Source organism: Danio rerio, chromosome 3, assembly GCF_052040795.2.
Source record: "Danio rerio strain M-AB ecotype USA chromosome 3, GRCz13ab, whole genome shotgun sequence".
NCBI classification, from domain to species: Eukaryota; Metazoa; Chordata; class Actinopteri; order Cypriniformes; family Danionidae; genus Danio; species Danio rerio.
The window spans coordinates 50,112,501-50,130,730 of NC_141023.1; the positions used below are offsets into that span (position 1 = coordinate 50,112,501).

Consider the following 18,230-nt stretch of genomic DNA (forward strand, 5'->3'; position numbering starts at 1 on the left):
GAGCGCGGTCAGGAGTTTGAATGCTTTAAGGGAAATTGACACTACTAGACCGTGTAGCTTTACTTTGCATTGCTTCATTTCAGATTTTCAAGAATTGCAACACAAAAGTGGTCTGTCGTTTTGGGTTTTGAAAAATAAGCTGGTGTTGAAACACTCTGGTGTTTTTTAGAAAATGGCTGACATGTGTTTGAATAAACTGAAAAGCTGCCACAAATGTGAGCTTCTGCCCATCCTGGCCTCAAAGTGCACAGGGTGTAAACGGCTCAGACGCGAAAACCACAGCTCTTCCAGCGGGCCCGGCATTCACTCAAAACAAATTTAGCTGGAAGTGAGAGAGCACTGTTGGCACCTTGTCCCTTCACGCTTGTGCTCATGCTTTTGGTGGTGACTGAGGGCCCCTGGAGGGATCTTCTGCTCATCAGCTTGATCTTTCCATTCCCTTTTGTCTTTTATCTGGAATGCTGATTTCTTCCTGTACTTTTTTTTCTTATTATTATTCCTTTTTTTGTTTGTTTGAGGTTCATTTTCTGATTATACACTACTGTTTAAAACTTTGTGGATGGTGAGTTTTTTTTTCTTCTTTTTTTCATATTTCTGAAAGTCTCTTACTATATGCTCACAAAGACTGCAGGTTTCTGATCAAAATACAGAAAGAGCAGTGAAATTCATACATTTTATTACAATTTGAATCAAATTCTTCTTCACGTGACAGAGATGGCAACACTGGTATTGTCTATCTATGGTTCACTTACTTACTCCCAGGGTCATTTTTGTATATCAAAGTTGATATTCAGCTGCACCATATTGGTGTTTTGTTACATCGTTTTTATGTAGTGAGCTGTTAGCCCAATGTTCTACCCCCAATCTGGAACACCGGGACATACACACATACACTACAGACTATTTAGCTTACCCTTTTCACCCATTCTGCATGTCTTTGGACTGTAGGGGAAACTGGAGCACCTGGAGGGACCCCACGCCAACAAGAGTTTAAAATAAATAAATCAATTTAATAATGGATAAACACACATTTACATATTTCATTTACTCATTCAGTTTCTTTTCGGCTTAGTACCTTTATTAATCTGAGGTTGCCACAGCTGAATGAACTGCCTTCATATATATATCCAAAGAGTTTTTAAGTACTTATTATTTATATTTTCTTTTTTCATCTCTCAAACCATGAAAATATTTTAGTTGTGGCTTTAACTTTAACCAATATATATATATATATATATATATATATATATATATATATATATATATATATATATATATATATATATATATACACATACATGTATATACATACATATTTGTGTATGTATATATATATGCACATATATATATATATATATACACATACATGTATATACATACATACATACATACATATATATATATATATATATATATATATATATATATATATATATATATATATATATATATATATATATATATATATATACATATTGGTTAAAGTTAAAGCCACAACTAAAATATTTTCATGGTTTGAGAGATGAAAATAGAAATAATAAGTACTTAAAAACTCTTTGGATAACTATATATAAAAAAAGTTTTCAAATGTATATATATTTGTGTATGTGTGTGTATATATATATATATATATATATATATATATATATATATATATATATATATATATATATATATATATATACACACACACATATATACATATATATATATATATATATATATATATATATATATATATATATATATATATATATATATATATATATATATATATTGGTTAAAGTTAAAGCCACAACTAAAATATTTTCGTGGTTTGAGAGATGAAAAAAGAAAATAGAAATAATAAGTACTTAAAAACTGTTTGGATAACTGTATATAAAAAAGTTTTCAAATGTATCACCTACTTAGCATTTTAGGCTCCATGCCTTTGCTCCAACGGCTGCTGGGACTTCACCCTTGACTTTAATTTAAAGTCATTTAGTTATTTATAGCCTCAACTGTTTGTTGATGAAGAAAAATAATAATGTCGGGGGTTTTAACGGGAGCTTTGAGCATAGTAAATGTCAACTCATCTGCCAGTTGGACCTATAAATGAGTCGGTGGAGCTTTCCTCCTCTCTCTCCTTTGACTGGAGCCACAGCAGAGGTTACGCTCTCACCTTCAGCCTAAAACCGTATGATTTCTCGGTGCCAAAACTGCTGGATAAATGAGCGGTTCTCACAGATTCGATGCTGAATGATGGAGCTTCTCTGTGAAGCTCAGCTCCCTCTGGGCCGCACAGCGCAGTTGAAACCGTACATAATCAGGCTTCATCTGACCCCTTACACACATTAATACACCACTATGAGAGAAGTTTGTGTTATGGATAGATGTTTTAGATGGGAGAGAAAGTGCTGCTTTCTCTGCTGATTACTTCCTTTTTTCATAGTGAAAATAGAGGAACTTGCTGTCTCATGCATTACGCCATACATACTGTTTATGATTGTTATGTCCAAATCTGGATTAAACCTTGTGTACTGTTCAAATGTACTACCCTTTTCTTATGTTTTTCCCCCTTTGACTTCCATCCTTATGACATTTTTGATTGCAAAGCCATGCCAGCATAATCATGCATTCTTCATTTTGGTGGTATTCCTGATTGGGAAGAGGTCAAATGTGTATTTTTAATGTTGATCATCAGTTGGCAGCATTAGGCCTGTATACAAAAAAAAAAAAAAAAAAAAAGTTTTTGGCTTGTGTATGCAGTTTTATGGAGTAAAAAGGCAGATTATAGTTTGTGCAGAAATACACAGAAAACTGAGCTGCTTATTTTGAGTTTCTCTGACATATTAAGATAAATGTGCAAACAGCTACTCTGCAACTGATGATAAAAATAAAAAATAGCATTTTGTCCTTATTCCAACAGTGAAAACCAGCAACAATCAAGAATGCATGATTTTATGGTGTCATGGCTTTGAAAAAAAAAGTCATTATAATTAAAGTAAATAGGACAAAAACAGTTATGAACTAAACGAAAGGCAGGTAAATTTGTGTTTGTTTTTTCAAAGCATTTTCTCAAAATATGGTTAAAGTCTTAACATAGAGCAGATTTTTTCAGCACATGTCTAAACATAATAGTTTTAATAACTCATCTCTAATGGTTGATATATTTTATCAAAGACACTCATGATGACAGTACATAATATTTGACTGGATATTTTTCAAGAGACTTCTATACAGCTTAAAGTGACATTTATAGGCTTAACTATGTTAATTAGGTTAACTAGGCAGGTTTTTGTATAACGATGTTTTGTTCTGTAGACTATTGGAAAAAAATAGCTTAAAGGGGCTAATAATTTTGTCCTTAATTTTTTTTTTTTTTAATTAAAACTGCTTTTATTCTTGCTGAATTAAAACAATTAAGACTTTATGCTGAAGAAAGATAATGATCAGATATACAGTGAAAATTTCCTTGCTCTGTTAAACGTCATTTGGAAAATATTTAAAAAAGAAAGAAAAGTCAAAGGGGGGCTAATAATTCTGACTTTATCTGTATGTGTCAAAATATGATATCACCAAAAATACTTCCCTTTGGTAAAACTGTTGTAAAAAAGTTTGGTAAAAAAATTGTGGCCAAATTAAAACTCATAAACACCCCAGAGTGGATGAAAACATTCCCAACAGCCAGCGTTGGGGGAAGTTACCTTAGAAAGTAGGGCTATGTTCACACTGCAAGGCTTAGTGCTCAAATCAGATTTTTTTTTTATAAATCACTGTTATAAGTGTGGCCAGTATCAGATTTGCAGTGTGAACAGATCATGGTCCTAAACTGACCCATATTATTTACAGGGAGGAAAATAACTGTATATATGGAGTTGAAGAATTATTAACCCTTCTAAATTATTAGCAACTCTTTATCCCCCAATTTCTGTTTAATGGAAAGAAGGTTTTTTTCCCAACCCATTTCTAAACACAAAAGTGTTCATAACTCATTTCTAATAACTGATTTCTTTTATCTTTGCTATGATGACAGCACAGAATATTTGACTAGATACTTTTCAAAATGCAAGCATTCAGATTAAAGTGTGAAGTTCAAAGGCTTAATTAGTGTAATTAGGCAAGTCATTGTATAACAGTATTTTCTTCTGCAGACAATCAAACTATATATTGCTTAAGGGGTATAATGATATTGACCTTAAAATAGGTTTAAAAATATTTAAACCTGCTTTTATTTTATCCAAAAAAAAAAAAAAAAATCACAGGTAGGCGAATAATTTTGACTTCAACTGATAATCATTTTGAATAATCGTGATTACAATTAAGAGCAAAAATAATCGTGATTAGGATTTTTTTCCATAATCGAGCAGCCCAGTATATTGTCAGGTTATGCCTAATATGATTATTGCCCTTTTCACAGACAACCGTTGGGTATTTCATGACCTGTAAAGGGTTGTTCTGCTGCTACTAATGTGTATTTAAAACCTAAAAGTCAACCTTGAGCACTGTTGTGTTACTGATAGGATATTTTTGACTATACTATACTAATATTATAATTAATAATAGTGTACAATGTATTGTAAAAAAAAAACATAATCATTATGCTATAATTGAAACACAAGACTGGTCTAAAATGTGTAATCAGAATCTTTTTTTTTTTGGATGGATGGATGGATGGATGGATGGATGGATGGATGGATGGATGGATGGAAAACAGGCCATTTTACATTTTGTGCCATGGAAATAAGTGTGGATCACTGATAACTTTTTTATTTTGTAATTAATAAGTAAGTACTTGAATAAATATTTAATTGGAGTACAAAATAAGACGTGATCGGCAATAAGATTTGTAAAATGTATATAATATACTGTATTTTTTGTATTTAAATATTACATTTTGTTTTAAATATAATAAATAACTTATGGATGTAGATAATAAATAGTGTTTACAATAACATAACAACTACAATTCAAACTATTATTCTTAGTTTGTCATTTTTAAAGCATTTTTCCTTGTGTGCCTGCAGGTGCGTTTTTCCTCTCAATCTTTATTCGATTACCTAAAGGGCATCCAGCAGGACTTCACAATGCTTCAACAGTTTGGAGACACATTGTTACGCATCTTCAGAGATAATCTGCGCAACGACAGGTGCAACAAAACACAACATAGCTACGAAACCACATGCAACACCATACAAATGTAGTCAGACCAAAATCTTATGTCACAGTATGAGATGTTTGAGATGCTTAAGAATCTCAACAAAATAAAAAAATAGCTTTATATATTAAATACCAATTTTTTGGAATTTAACATCCATATGAAATTAAAATTTTAAATGTTTACTTTGCTAGTGTACATTCTGAAGGCCTGTGCACACCATGACGTTTTTTGCTTGCAGTTTCCATCGACGTTTAATGCCTCGTGACTAATTAAAGGCTGTCAATATGATCGTCCACACCAACGCGCAAAGCGTCAGGCGTAAAAGTGTCATTTAAAAAAAAAAAACGCCTCATGGTCACTTTTTTTCAAGTGCACAGAGCTGCTTAAGTTAGAGTAAACAGCACTTGGAGGCGCTCTAGCGCAAAACTGTCAATGCGACCGCACATTGAAGAAGATGGCCAGAGGCGATATGAACGTGGAGCAGCTTATTGCACTGGTCAACAATAGTCATTTATTTATCGCTAGAGCTAGAGCTGCTTCTTGAACCATCCATAACAACAAGCGTGCAAACTTTGTCTTCTTCTGTGTTACAAGCAGATGTCAAAAGCTTAAAGTTGTGTAGCACCATCTAATGTCAAGGAGTGGTTATGCATACTCTTCTGCTCGATCCCAGTAAAAATCGCTTGGGTTTGAATCCGGAAAAACATCTTGAAAAATGCTGACGATAAACGCAAACAAAAAGCATCCCGGTGTGGGCCTTTGTTCTTTAGTTAGACAATTATTCTATGCAAATTACATTACATACAAATTACAAAAATATGTACGGTTATCTGTTCGCTCCTCTGTTGATGTCAGTGTAATGCTGCGTTCACGTCAGGCGCAGAAGAAGCAATAAGCGCGGGTGATTTTCATGTTAAGTCCATGCAAAGACGTGAATAGATATCCTGCGGCGCAATACGCGCGATGTGAATTGCGCGACATGAATGACATGCACAAAATGAGCGTTTTGCCGTTTGATGCGCTTAACTGGGTGCACCTCTAAAAGGATCTAGTGCACTCAGACACTGCTTCATCAAATCGATGCTGTTTTTCAACCTTCATAAATCACAATAAACACAGTTTAATAATTAAAAATACATGTTAGCCTTTTAGCAACGAAGTTAAAGTCATCGGGCGCAAATCGCAATTGTTCTGAAGTGAGTTTAATACGCAAATGAAGCAGATTTGACGCGCGAAAAAAGTGGATTTTGACGCGCGAATGAAACGAGTAAACTCAATGTTCACATGTCTATTTACGCGTAAATAGCGCAATTTATCCGGACATTCCGCAACTGGTGTGAACACAGCATAACAGCCTCAGCCACAATATTCTTAGCCCCGCCTCTTTTACCATTAGTTAGCTTTAAATTCCATTTTAGTTGTAAGAACATAAACATACTGAAATAAAAGTCTCAGCAACTTCAACTTGATGTAGATTTTAAGGGCTGCATGCCAATTCATTTGGTTACGTGTTGCATTTATGTTATATGTTTTGACTGCCCCACAGGGTTTCTGTACCTTTACTGAAGATGGTGGACCAAATCCTTGCTAACGGCTGCTTTGACCTCTTCACTAGACAAGAGAGGTGAGCGTGGGAAAGCCAAGTGTACATTACTGCCTCCTTTGGCTCAGATACACGAACCATCTAGAGCTCGGCAGGAGAGATGATATCATGACAGAAAAACACAGAAAGGACTCACACAGGGATGAGCCCGGCCAAGCCATGTGTTGAAACTGAGAAGTCAGAGGGAGAATGTGTGTTGGTTTGTTTTAATCGGATGTCCTTTTCTCTGTTTGCAGTCATCCATTTTGTGTAGAGCTGCTGTCGCTCTGTAAGGAGGAAATCAAGAAGTCCAAAGATGTCCAGAAGCTGTTGTCATGTATTGCAGTGTAAGTGCTCCAACACTGGGCCATGGGTCAAAGAAGCATGTCTTTGTCGGCGCCAATAGCCTAGTGGTTAGTGCTTCGAAATGTAGCCCTGAAGTGCTCACGGCAACATGATTTTGATTCCCAGCTTGAGGTCCTCTGTCAGTCCTTTCCCTTTTTCTCTTATCTCCGTGTTTTACTGTCTTTACTATAATGTCCTAAAATATAAAGGTTAAAACATGTGTTTTATATGTCTTTCTCATTTGACACACCTGATTCAGATCATCAGCTCGTTAACAGAGATCCATTACCTGATTCTCGTGTGTCAAATAAGTGAGACATACCAAATGTGCAGAGCTGGGGGACCCGAGGACCAGATTTGAGAACCACTGCAATAAATGAATGTGGTTTTGGCATTAGTGATTACTTTTAACCTATTCACATTATCATTGATCATATGGTAACAATTGAAAGGTGTACGATAAAGGATGCCTTTTAGCATTCACAAAGATGTAAGGCTTGTTTTTGTCAATCTTTCTTTGTAAATGCTCTTAATATTATTTCATTTTCGACAGAACACCTGCCCTCTAACAATGTTTCCAACAAGTTGCTTACTATTGTTACTACCTTCCCTATGTACTAGGGCCAGACAGAATATTAAGGCCCGGTTTCACAGACAGGGCTTAGACTATAGCCAGGATTAGGCCATAGTTCAATTAGGACATTTAAGTAATTTTTATAGACATGCTTAGAAAAAAAACATTACTGGCGTGCATTCTGAGACAAAACAAAGGCACTGATACTTTAAAAATCAGTCAGTGCAATTTTATTTCCGTTGAAACAGCTCAGACTTGCATTTTAATCTAGGACTAGGTTTAAGCTTTGTCTGTGAAACCAGGAGAATAAGTTATAAGACTTATAGTATAATATAAGATATATAAGGTATAATATTTATACCTATATATATATATTTTTTTTTTTGCTATTCTAAAATCTGCAGATTTTAAAGGATTTGGGGACTACAGTAGCTAAAACTTAACATACACAAAATTATAACCTCTCATTTAGGTTTTAAAGGCAAATCCCATTAAATATACAATTTACTGTATATAAATTGTATTAACATTTGCATATTTTTCAGTAAGATTACTGAAATTAAAATAAAAACTGAAAAAAGACATGTTTACATGCATTAATATTTAAGTAAATAAATGCACTCAATGATGGGTTATAAAATCAGCAGATTTCTGTAGGTGCAGATTCTGTGTGGGCCTATAAAATGACCTCTTTGGGCCATAGAAGTGCCTTCTTTTTCCCTTTAATTGAGGTCAAAGCCAGTTCCAAATGGCCAGGTCGGCTCCAAGTGGGTGGGACATGAGCTCCTAGTGGGCTGTACAAACCTCCCAGCGTTCTGATTTTTTTCAATGTCATAAACATGTCACAGAGTCCAACCCATGGTGTTTTATGAATCTCTACACCTACCCCAACCCTGAATTTAACCTCAAAGTAACCTATTGTTATTTATTAACATATACACCTATACCAACCCCAGCCTTATAGCAACCTGTTGTATTTTATGAATGTCTAGACGTACCACAACCCTAAACCCAACCTTTTAGTAACCTCTTGTGTTATGTTTATGTATAAGACCTACCCCAACACTAAACCCAATCTCATAGTAACCTGTTGTGTTTTTTTATGTGTACAACTACCCCAACCTCATAGTAGCCTCTTGTGTTTTAATGTCTAGACCCAACCCTAAACCCAAACTTTTAGTTACCTCTTGTGTTTTATTCATGTCTAGACTTACCCCAACACTAAACTCAATCTTATAGTAACATGTTGTGTTTTAGTAATGTCTACACAAACCCTGAACCCAACCTTATAGTAACCTGTTGTGCTTTATTTAAATCTATACCTACTCCAACCCTTAACCCAACCTTATAGTAACCGGTTGTGTTTTATTAACTTTTACACCTACACAAACCTCATAGTAACTTCTTGTGTTTTAATGTATAGACCTACCCCAATGCTAAACCCAACCTTATAGTAAGCTGTTGTGCTTTATTAAAGTCTACACCTACCCCAAACTCATAGTAACCTCTTGTGTTTTAACGCCTAGACCTACCCTAACCCTAAACCCAATCTCAACGTAACCTGTTGTGTTTGAATAATGTCCACACCTACCCCAACCTCATAGAAACCTCGTTTTTTAACGTCTAGACCTACCCAAACCCTAAACACAGCCTCATAGTAACCAGTTGTATTTTTAGTAACCGGTTGTGTTTTATTAATGTTTACACCTACCCCAACCTCATAGAACCATCTTGTATTTTAACGTCTAGACCTACCCAAACCCTAAACACAGCCTCATAGTAACCTGTTGTATTTTATAATTGTATAGACCTACCCCAACCCTTAACCCAACCTTACAGTAATCTGTTGTGCTTTATTAAAATCTACACTTACCCCAACCTCACAGTAAGCACTTGTGTTTTAATGTCTAGACCTACTCCAACCCTAAACCCAACCTTTTAGTTACCTCTTGTGTTTTATTTGTCTACACCTACACCAACCCTAAACCCAACCTTATTGTAACCCGTTGTGTTTTATTAACGTCTACACCTACCCCAACCTCATAGTAACCTCTTGTGTTTTAACGTGTAGACCTACCTTAACCTTAAACCCTAACTTTTAGTAACCTGTTGTGTTTTATTAATGTCTAGACCTACCCCAACAATAAAACCAATCTCATAGTAACATGTTGTGTTTTAGTAATGTCTATACCTATTACAGCCCTAAACCCAATCTTAAGCTGTTGTGTTTTATTTATGTTTACACCTACCCCTACCTCATAGTAGCCTCTTGTGTTTTAACATCTAGACCTACCCTAACCCTAAACTTAATCTCATAGTAACATGGTATGTTTTAGTAATGTCTACACCTACACCAACTCTAAACCCAACCTTATATTAACTTGTTGTGTTTTATTAATGTTTACACCTACCCCAACTTCATAGAACCTACTTGTATTTTAACGTCTAGACCTACCCCAATCCTAAACCCAACCTTGTAGTAACCGGTTGTGTTTTATTTATGTCTACACCTACCCCAATGCCTAGACCTACCCCAACCTTAAACACAGCCTCATAGTAACCTGTTGTATTTTATGATTGTCTAGACCTACCCCAACCCTAAACCCAACCTTTTAGTAACCTCTTGTGTTTTATTAGTCTACACCTACACCAACCCTAAACCCAACCTTTTAGTAACCTCTTGTGCGTTATTAAAATCAACCCCAGCCCTAAACCCAACCTTTTAGTAACCTGTTGTGTTTTATTAACATCTACACCTACCCCAACCTCATATTAACCTCTTGCGTTTAAACGTCTAGACTGACCCCAACCCTAAACCTAACCTCATAGTAACCTGTTATGTATTATGAATGTCTATAACTACACCAACCCTAAACCCTGCCTACTTGTGGCGTAAGTCTCTTCAGGCAGCAGCGATACTTACTTTAACTGAGAGAAGAAGATATGATGACTAAATGAACTTTGTCTCTCTGTCTCTGACCGCAGGTTCTGTGGACTGGTGCAGTTTCCTGGTGATGTGAGGAAGAAAGTCTTAGTTCAGCTGTTGATGTTGCTCTGTCACCCCTTCCCTTTGGTAAGACACCAGTAGCAGATCAGATTTAGTCTAGACAATTTTGATGTAATTTTGACTCCATTGTCTGTCTTGGGTCTGAAGATCAGAAAGACGACTGCCAGCCAGGTATACGAGATGCTCTTGACCTACGATGATGTCATCGAAGATGAACAAGTGCTCGCTGATGTCATGGCCTCGCTTAGTGACACAAATTGGTGAGTGCCTACATGGGGATTATTAAAGGATTGTGAGGAGGAATTTGGTGTGGATACTTGCTTTATGGTCGTTTCATGTTTCCTGTTTTAGGGAAAGTGACATCGCTACAGTGCGGAGTCACAGGAATCAGCTCTGTGATTGGTTGGGGGTGCCGAAGCCCACTCTTGTAGCCAAGGTAACATATTTAGAGATTTTACAGTGATTGTTTTAGAGTTTGGGTGATGTCATTTATAACATCCGATTTCCAGAATCAATCATTACTGACCTATTTATTATTCTTATATACATTTTTTATATTTATTTGTTTCAGACTTCCCCTCAATAGTTCAATGGTACACCATCACTCGAAGAGATGCATGTGGCTCTGCATTTGCAGTGGACATCAGAAATAGGTTGTACGTTCTCCTGCCAGATAATATTGTCCTTCTAACCATCTATGATCTGTCATTATTAAATTCTTAAGTAAATGTCCTTGAGTTCAGTGCATAATTATTTAAATCAGAGGTCACCAATCTCTGTTCTGGAGTTCCCTCAACACACCTGCCTGGAAGTTACAAGTATAGCTAGTAAGACCTTGATTAGCTTGTTCAGGTGTTTGTTTAGGATTGGGGCTAAGCTATCCAGGATACCGGTGTCTTGGCAGTTTTCCTACCCATCAGATCATGCTGCCAACAAAGTATTTTAATGGTTCTGAGGTGGTTGGGGTTAGGGATTAGGTAGGTTAGGACAATATTATGGCTTCATATCACACTACTCCACATTAAAATTTAAACTAGTAGCAAAATCTGAAGGGTAGAATATAGTGTCATTAAAATGTGCTACCTACTTTTTGAATGGGAAATAGAACAATCTGACAAGGTAGGACAAATAGACAGAACACTTGCCCTCTAACAATAAGTTTGGTAAAGCCTACTTTAAATGATTTTTTTCCTGGAACTAGCACTGGGGATGGATCTAAACTAGAAGGTTAATCCAGCTGCAGAGCAAATATCATCAATTACTAATATCCTTATAAGAATATGTTTCGCTTACAGGTTATAATGTGAGGTAAAGTATACATTAGAAGTACCAGATTTAAACCTAGAGCTGCCTTATCCATATCCAATCCAAATTTGAGGAAATACTCATCCAGAAATAAGTATTCTGTCTTAATTTACAGCATTCTGTCAGTGATGTGTCATAATTCTTTAGAAGCTGTGCTTTTTAATAAAGCTTTTGAAACCTTCACAAGTCTGGCTTTTTGTTGAATGTAATTTCAATTCACTGAGCTGTGTCAGAACGCAGTGCCTTGAATAAACAATGAATAATATGCTAGCATTTTTAGACTTCTTTTATTTTGATATTTTAAAAATAGTTATATTATTGGTATAATATTTAACATTTAATTTTTATTAAATTATGAGATGTTGCTAATTCTGTGATTTTGTGAAAAAAGAATATCTAAAATGTCAAGTTTTTTTTTTTTCTCTTTAACCTTAAAATCTTAAGATCTTAAAAAACTTGAGATCAAATTACTGAACTTAATCAAATTCAAGTGCGTCTGTGTTGCATTGACTTCTGGCACACATAAACTATTTCAGCAGGAAGAACAAACTTCATCCCACTGTTCCTGTGAAATTGTGTGGTTTTAACTTAAAAGATGCATTTAAATAGATGAATTACTGGCTTGTGAACATCAGGATGCGCACACAGCAAGGTTGCAGAAAAAATCGGGAGTGCTAACATTGACATCCGAGGGAATGACATCCGATGCAATACAGAGTTTGTTGTTGTCTTAGAAATAAGTTATATAAATTACATATATGTATTTATTACATAATGCTTTCAGCTTATTATAACAGCTTGTCACCCAGTGATAAGCACAGTAATTCAGCAAAATTAATGTTAAAGTGAGCTGCGTTTTTCTGACAGCTCCATTTGCGATAGCACCCTTCCAATAGATAATGGATAAGATGAAATGAACAAGCATCCAACCCCATATATATTAAATAAAAATATAATCCCACCGAGGATCCATGTGATTTTACAAGAGAGAAGTTAAAGGCTTACAAGTCTTTAGATGCCAAGTGTTTTTTTTTTTTTTTTTTTTTTTTTTGAGATCACAACCTTTACGTGGGAAGTGGCATATGCACTTTTCACTCTTATTTTGTACATGCACCACATTTATAAGTGAGATCCTTGGAATAAAAAAACAAACAAACAAAAAAGCACAACCAGTACCATTATCTCTCATTTGTTATGCTGTGTACAGAAAAGCGTAATGCATTTGGTCTCGCATTCACTCTAATTGATAATTGGGATTTGAGGGAACATGGGTGCTCAGGGACCTCTAGGCAGATTACTTCCTTCTCTCACACCCTTCACCAATTAGTTCCCCCACTTTGTTTCCCTCCATCGCAGCCAGCACAACAGCTTTCCAGACAGAGAACTTCGCAATGAAACCCAATCTAATCCGCCTTATTATACTCCAGGGAAAGTGTTAACATTTACAGTGGAGGAAGGCCTGGCAGTGGACAGATGCAGCTTGGCAAGGTCAGACCAGTCAGTGTGTATCCAGCGAGCGGCTGATGTCTGACTGTGGGCAGGACGAAGAAGCCTGGCGCTCTTCTCACACTCAGCCCAACCCATCTCGCCTCTCACTTTGGGCACAGGCTTTACTGGAGCTTAGAGAAGAACCCAAATGGTCTCAAAATACACAACAGCACTCCTGGCTAAAACAAAGATCTGATTGTTGAGCTGGAGCTCTTGGGTGGATGGGCTCTCATTCTTTTACGAGAGGCACAGTAGATGAAGTGGTTTGATATAGATTACTGCCCGTTGGGTAATCAGGATTTGGGCTCAAGCTTGTCCTTGTGTTACCCCTGAACTTTCGGCAATGCTTTTTCATTACTTTTTCATCAGCTCCAAGATCCAAGAATGATTACTTTATTAGCTTCCACGCCAACAGACTACCCAATATCAGCCTGATTATTGACATAATGTAAATGAGTTGGTGATTTGCCAATGACAGTGGTCTACAGCAGGGATCACCAAACTTGTTCCTGGAGGTTCAGTGTCCTGCAGATTTTAGCTCCAACCCAAATTAAACACATCTTAACAAGCTAATCAAGGTCTTACTATGTATACTTGAAACACCCAGACATATGTGTTGAGGCAAGTTGGAGCTAAACCCTGCAGGGCACCGGACCTCCAGGAGCAAGATTGGTGTCCCCTGCTCTACAGGATGTTAAAATGAATCTCGTATAGTGTCAAAATTATTACAGTGGCCAAGAAATACCCTGTAAATAGCACAGACCACAGCAAAATTGAGTCAGGGGACCACAAAAAGTGACTGTGGCGAAAGAAACAAGGCCTGTCGCAGATGAGAAACACTTGTGGCCCACACCGGCCTTGAATCCTACGGAAGGAGTTCTGGACTACAGAGGGAAGAACAATGGCAGAGGAGGACGAAAGAGGACCAGGCCTGGACATATTGTTTTACTCTTGCTTTTTAGTTTGTCTGTTTGTTTTATTTGCTTATAAAAAATTATTTAAAACTTCATCAGTTTGCCGTAAACCTCATTACAGTGGTGCCGAAATAGAGGGAGGGCGATTGTTCGGGAGGTAACCTGAGTGGAGCAGAAACCTGTTCGTCTGCACAGAGTGCCGGGTCGGCCTGAGGCTGGCGAGGGAAGGATCTGCCTGCTGCCGGCTCCCAGCATGGGGAGGAGCAGGGAACACAGGGCTTACCACCGGAAGGGAAAGTGCTGAAGGGAACCATCCCAATGATGCCGGGGGAGTTGCCGCGATCCGCCATGATGCCAAAGCCTGCTTCCGTCCACCAAAGTGGGACTGGAGCATGAGACCAGTGGCCTCATGTACGAAGACTTGCGTGGAAATCTTACTAAAACATTGCGTACGCACAAAGCTGTAAATGTGCATACGCAGAAAAAAAAATCAGATGTATGAAACACTGCGTACGCCGAATCCCACGCATATTATTTGTACATCCGAATGAATGTGAAAATGAGCGCAACATGCACGAGCGCAAAACCCCTCCCTGCCTCCTCCCCCGTATGAATAGGCTTATGACTCTACTTTGGCAAAACCAAATGAACAAGCAAGCAATAAGAGAAACTTTGAACAGAATGTGTATTGGAGATGCTCGTTTTGGAGGTAGACCGGAGAAAAACTGTTATTTGCAAGTTTGTCCTCCAGAATTAACAACAAAAGAAAAAAATAGAGTGGGGGGAGTTTAGCTGATGCGGTTAACACAGTTGGGTCTGAACATCGCACTGTGTGGATTTAAAAAAGAGATAGTGAGATGTATAGGTGCAAAATGATGTAATACTCTTAACAGTCTGAGTGGCGCAAACGCATGTCATAATTTTTTGACACGTTCGAGCATGAACTCAGTTCGAATCAAGCGTCTGCTGAATTCATTCTTCTCTTTTATTTAGGTTTGTTTTATTTTCTTATTAAAAATTATTTGAAACTGTTGGTTCTCCGCCTCCTCCTTCCCGCCGGCCAGGTGGCCGTAAACTTCATTACACTGACACACCCAGCTGCTTTTTAAAATTATTATTATTATTAATTTTATTGTTATCTTTACTTTTGACTGGAAAGTATGATGACAGGAAGCTAAGTTGGAAAAAAGGGATATGGGATCTGGAAAGGTCTGTGAGTCAGAACTCGAGACCCACCTGGCTATCAACTGCAAAAGTTGCCCTAATATTTTACTGATTATCAAAAAGCCAAATTCTCACTTTCTTTAAAGACAGATGGGTTCTGGCTGGCTGTTTATGTTTATTGTTGTTGTTCATCACCAGGAAAGTGTTGCCAGATTGGGCAGTTTTGGGTTTTGATGTGATGAGGTTGTGTTGTCATTTTGCTATAGGTTGTTTTCACATGATGTGCGAAATTCAGATGGAGGGCAGGACGTGATTCTTCTTCATAGGTATCGCTATCAGAACATCAAAATGTTTCTGTAATTGTTTAAAGAAGCCAAAATAAGAAATGTAGATCAGCTTTTTCAGACTTCCAAAAGTTTTTGCTCATAATTTATTTGACAGCAGCAGTAAAGATTATATACAGGTTTAGCTATGTGTGAAAATCATAGACTCTAAAAGATTCAGACGTAGTATCCGGGTTGTCACTCATAGGTTTCTGAAGAGCGCAAATGAAGCTACAAGTAGGTTTGGCCAAGCGTCTGCATTTTATTTCGCACGTTACCACATCAACTGGGGGATACCAAACAAGGGCAAAGAGGTGGAGCGCCATATCATAATTCCAAAATGCAACTGACTGCGTGAAGCCACATAAAAAAAAGGATGTATATGCAGAGTTCAGCGGCTAATCAGCCGGAATGACATGATGGCAACCAACGAGACTTAGCTGTTACTCAAGTGGCCATACCCTTAATTATGCAGGCTTAAAATAACTTCATAAAAAGGAAACGGATGAGTTATAAAACAATTTACCCCCTCACAGTTGTCATGAAGGGTAATGTTAGCTATTAGCAAAAAAAAACATCTATTGTTGTTTGGGAAAAAGATCTATCCTTTTGATTAACTATGGATTTAGTTATTCATATAAATTATTCATCTAATTTTCCATTCTATTTCCTGTGAAACGTTGAATGACGTAGTGTGTACTAGATACAGAACAGATTCAAAACAAATTTATTAAACTCCATTTATTGATCAATGTATTGTAATAACCTGCTTAAGTCATCATGATAATATCACTTGTCATGTTAAAGTGTCAGTTAGGTTTGCTGGCTTCTTTACAGAGTAGCAGATTCCAAAGAGTTACAAGACTATCAATGCTATAGTTGAGAAAAAGTCTGTGCCGAGCTTAATGACAGGTCCTGGAAAAAAACCCAGCATTTACCAATTAAAAACACTAGATTAGGTTTTCATTATGTAATATAAAAACATATGACATCTAAATAGCATAATTTCTCTAAATTTTCCACTATGCATAGGGAGTCTCAATAGTGTCCGAAAGCAAATGGCCTTTATTTCTGAACCAGCCTGACCAACTAAAAAAAGGACAATTAAGCTTAATTTGTCTGGGTGGAGACACAATTACATGAGTTTCTCTGTCTAGATCACATCTTTTACATTCTACATGACAAAGACATGGTGTAGTTATCATCCAAACGAGGTGCACAAGAACCTTTCAGCAACAAGTAATGTATTTATCGACAGGGAAAATTAACCTCTTAGGGCCCAAGCTGTTTTTACCATGAATAAGTTATTTATCTTTGCTATTTGGGCTTGTTGGAACCTAATTAGAAGGAAACCTAAGTATCATATTTTAATATGATATACTTTTAGAGAAAAATTATGTCCATATATTTGGACTTGGGGTCCAAATGTAAATAAAACACCTTTTTTTCTGACTTTGTTTTAATGCATATTTAACATATATCGTATTTTCCGCACTATAAAGCGCACTGGATTATAAGACGCAGTCTCAATTACAGGGTCTATTTCTGTACTTAACCCATACATAAGGCGCACCGTATTATAAGGCGCACGCTAAAATACACTGTCTGCAAAAAAAGGTAATGGAAGCAAAACAGTTAACATAGTTTAGTTGAACTTTATTGTACTATTTAACAATACACTCACAATTGTTTTTTTTTTTTTCAATCAGTCTTCTCCCAAAAATCCATCAAAGTCCTCATCTTCTGTGTCTGAATTGAACAGCTGGGCAGTTTCATCATCAAACACGCCGGGTTCTCTCTCATCATTGTCGGAGTCAGTCTCATTGCCGGGTGGCTGTTCCGGCTTTTGCGAAAGCTTGGACAACAGTTAAAGCAGACACCTTAGCCCAGGCATCCACAATCCATTCACATATGATGGCGTAACTCGCCCGACATGTCTACCAGTCTTAGTAAAAGTGTGTTCGCCGTCTGTCATCCACGCAGCTCGCAACTTCACTTTAAATGCCGTCTACACCAATATCCAGCGGTTGGAGTTCCTTTGTTAGTCCTCCCAGAATGACAGCAAGCTCCGAATTCATTCAAGTTGGTTTTCTAACTGTGGCCACCTTGCTTTGTTACCGCGGAAACTCTGTTTCATCTTCTTAACTTGGCGCAGTTCATTTTCTTGTTTCCTCCACTTCCGAACCATAGATTCATTTATGTAGAATTGTTTCGCAGCTGCTCTATTCCCATTTACAACCGCGTAACTAGTAGCTTGTAGTTTGAATTGTGCCTCGTAAACATGTCTCTTCACTGGTGCCATTTTTGGGGATCATTAGACAAACATATGTGGTTTTGATTGATTTATTGATGCTGCATACGGAGTGTGCGTTTTACGTCTCCGTGTCA

The 18,230-nt window shown here is 37.0% G+C and overlaps 1 protein-coding gene and 1 long non-coding RNA gene across 2 annotated transcripts in view; both read left to right on the forward strand.

The window, feature by feature from the left end:
• The window catches only part of tbcd (tubulin folding cofactor D), a 93,917-nt gene extending 82,527 nt beyond the window's left edge, over window positions 1–11,390 (forward strand). Inside the window, exons 33-39 of the mRNA XM_087245093.1 lie at window positions 5,007–5,128; window positions 6,687–6,764; window positions 6,980–7,069; window positions 10,627–10,714; window positions 10,796–10,908; window positions 11,000–11,084; window positions 11,220–11,390. Coding sequence (XP_087101219.1) covers window positions 5,007–5,128; window positions 6,687–6,764; window positions 6,980–7,069; window positions 10,627–10,714; window positions 10,796–10,908; window positions 11,000–11,084; window positions 11,220–11,234 — 591 coding nt within the window. The 3' untranslated portion in view covers window positions 11,235–11,390. The remainder of the gene's footprint in view (window positions 1–5,006; window positions 5,129–6,686; window positions 6,765–6,979; window positions 7,070–10,626; window positions 10,715–10,795; window positions 10,909–10,999; window positions 11,085–11,219) is intronic.
• Window positions 1–18,230, forward strand: part of LOC147846022 (uncharacterized) — an 885,319-nt gene that overhangs the window by 646,705 nt on the left and 220,384 nt on the right. The window lies entirely within an intron of this gene.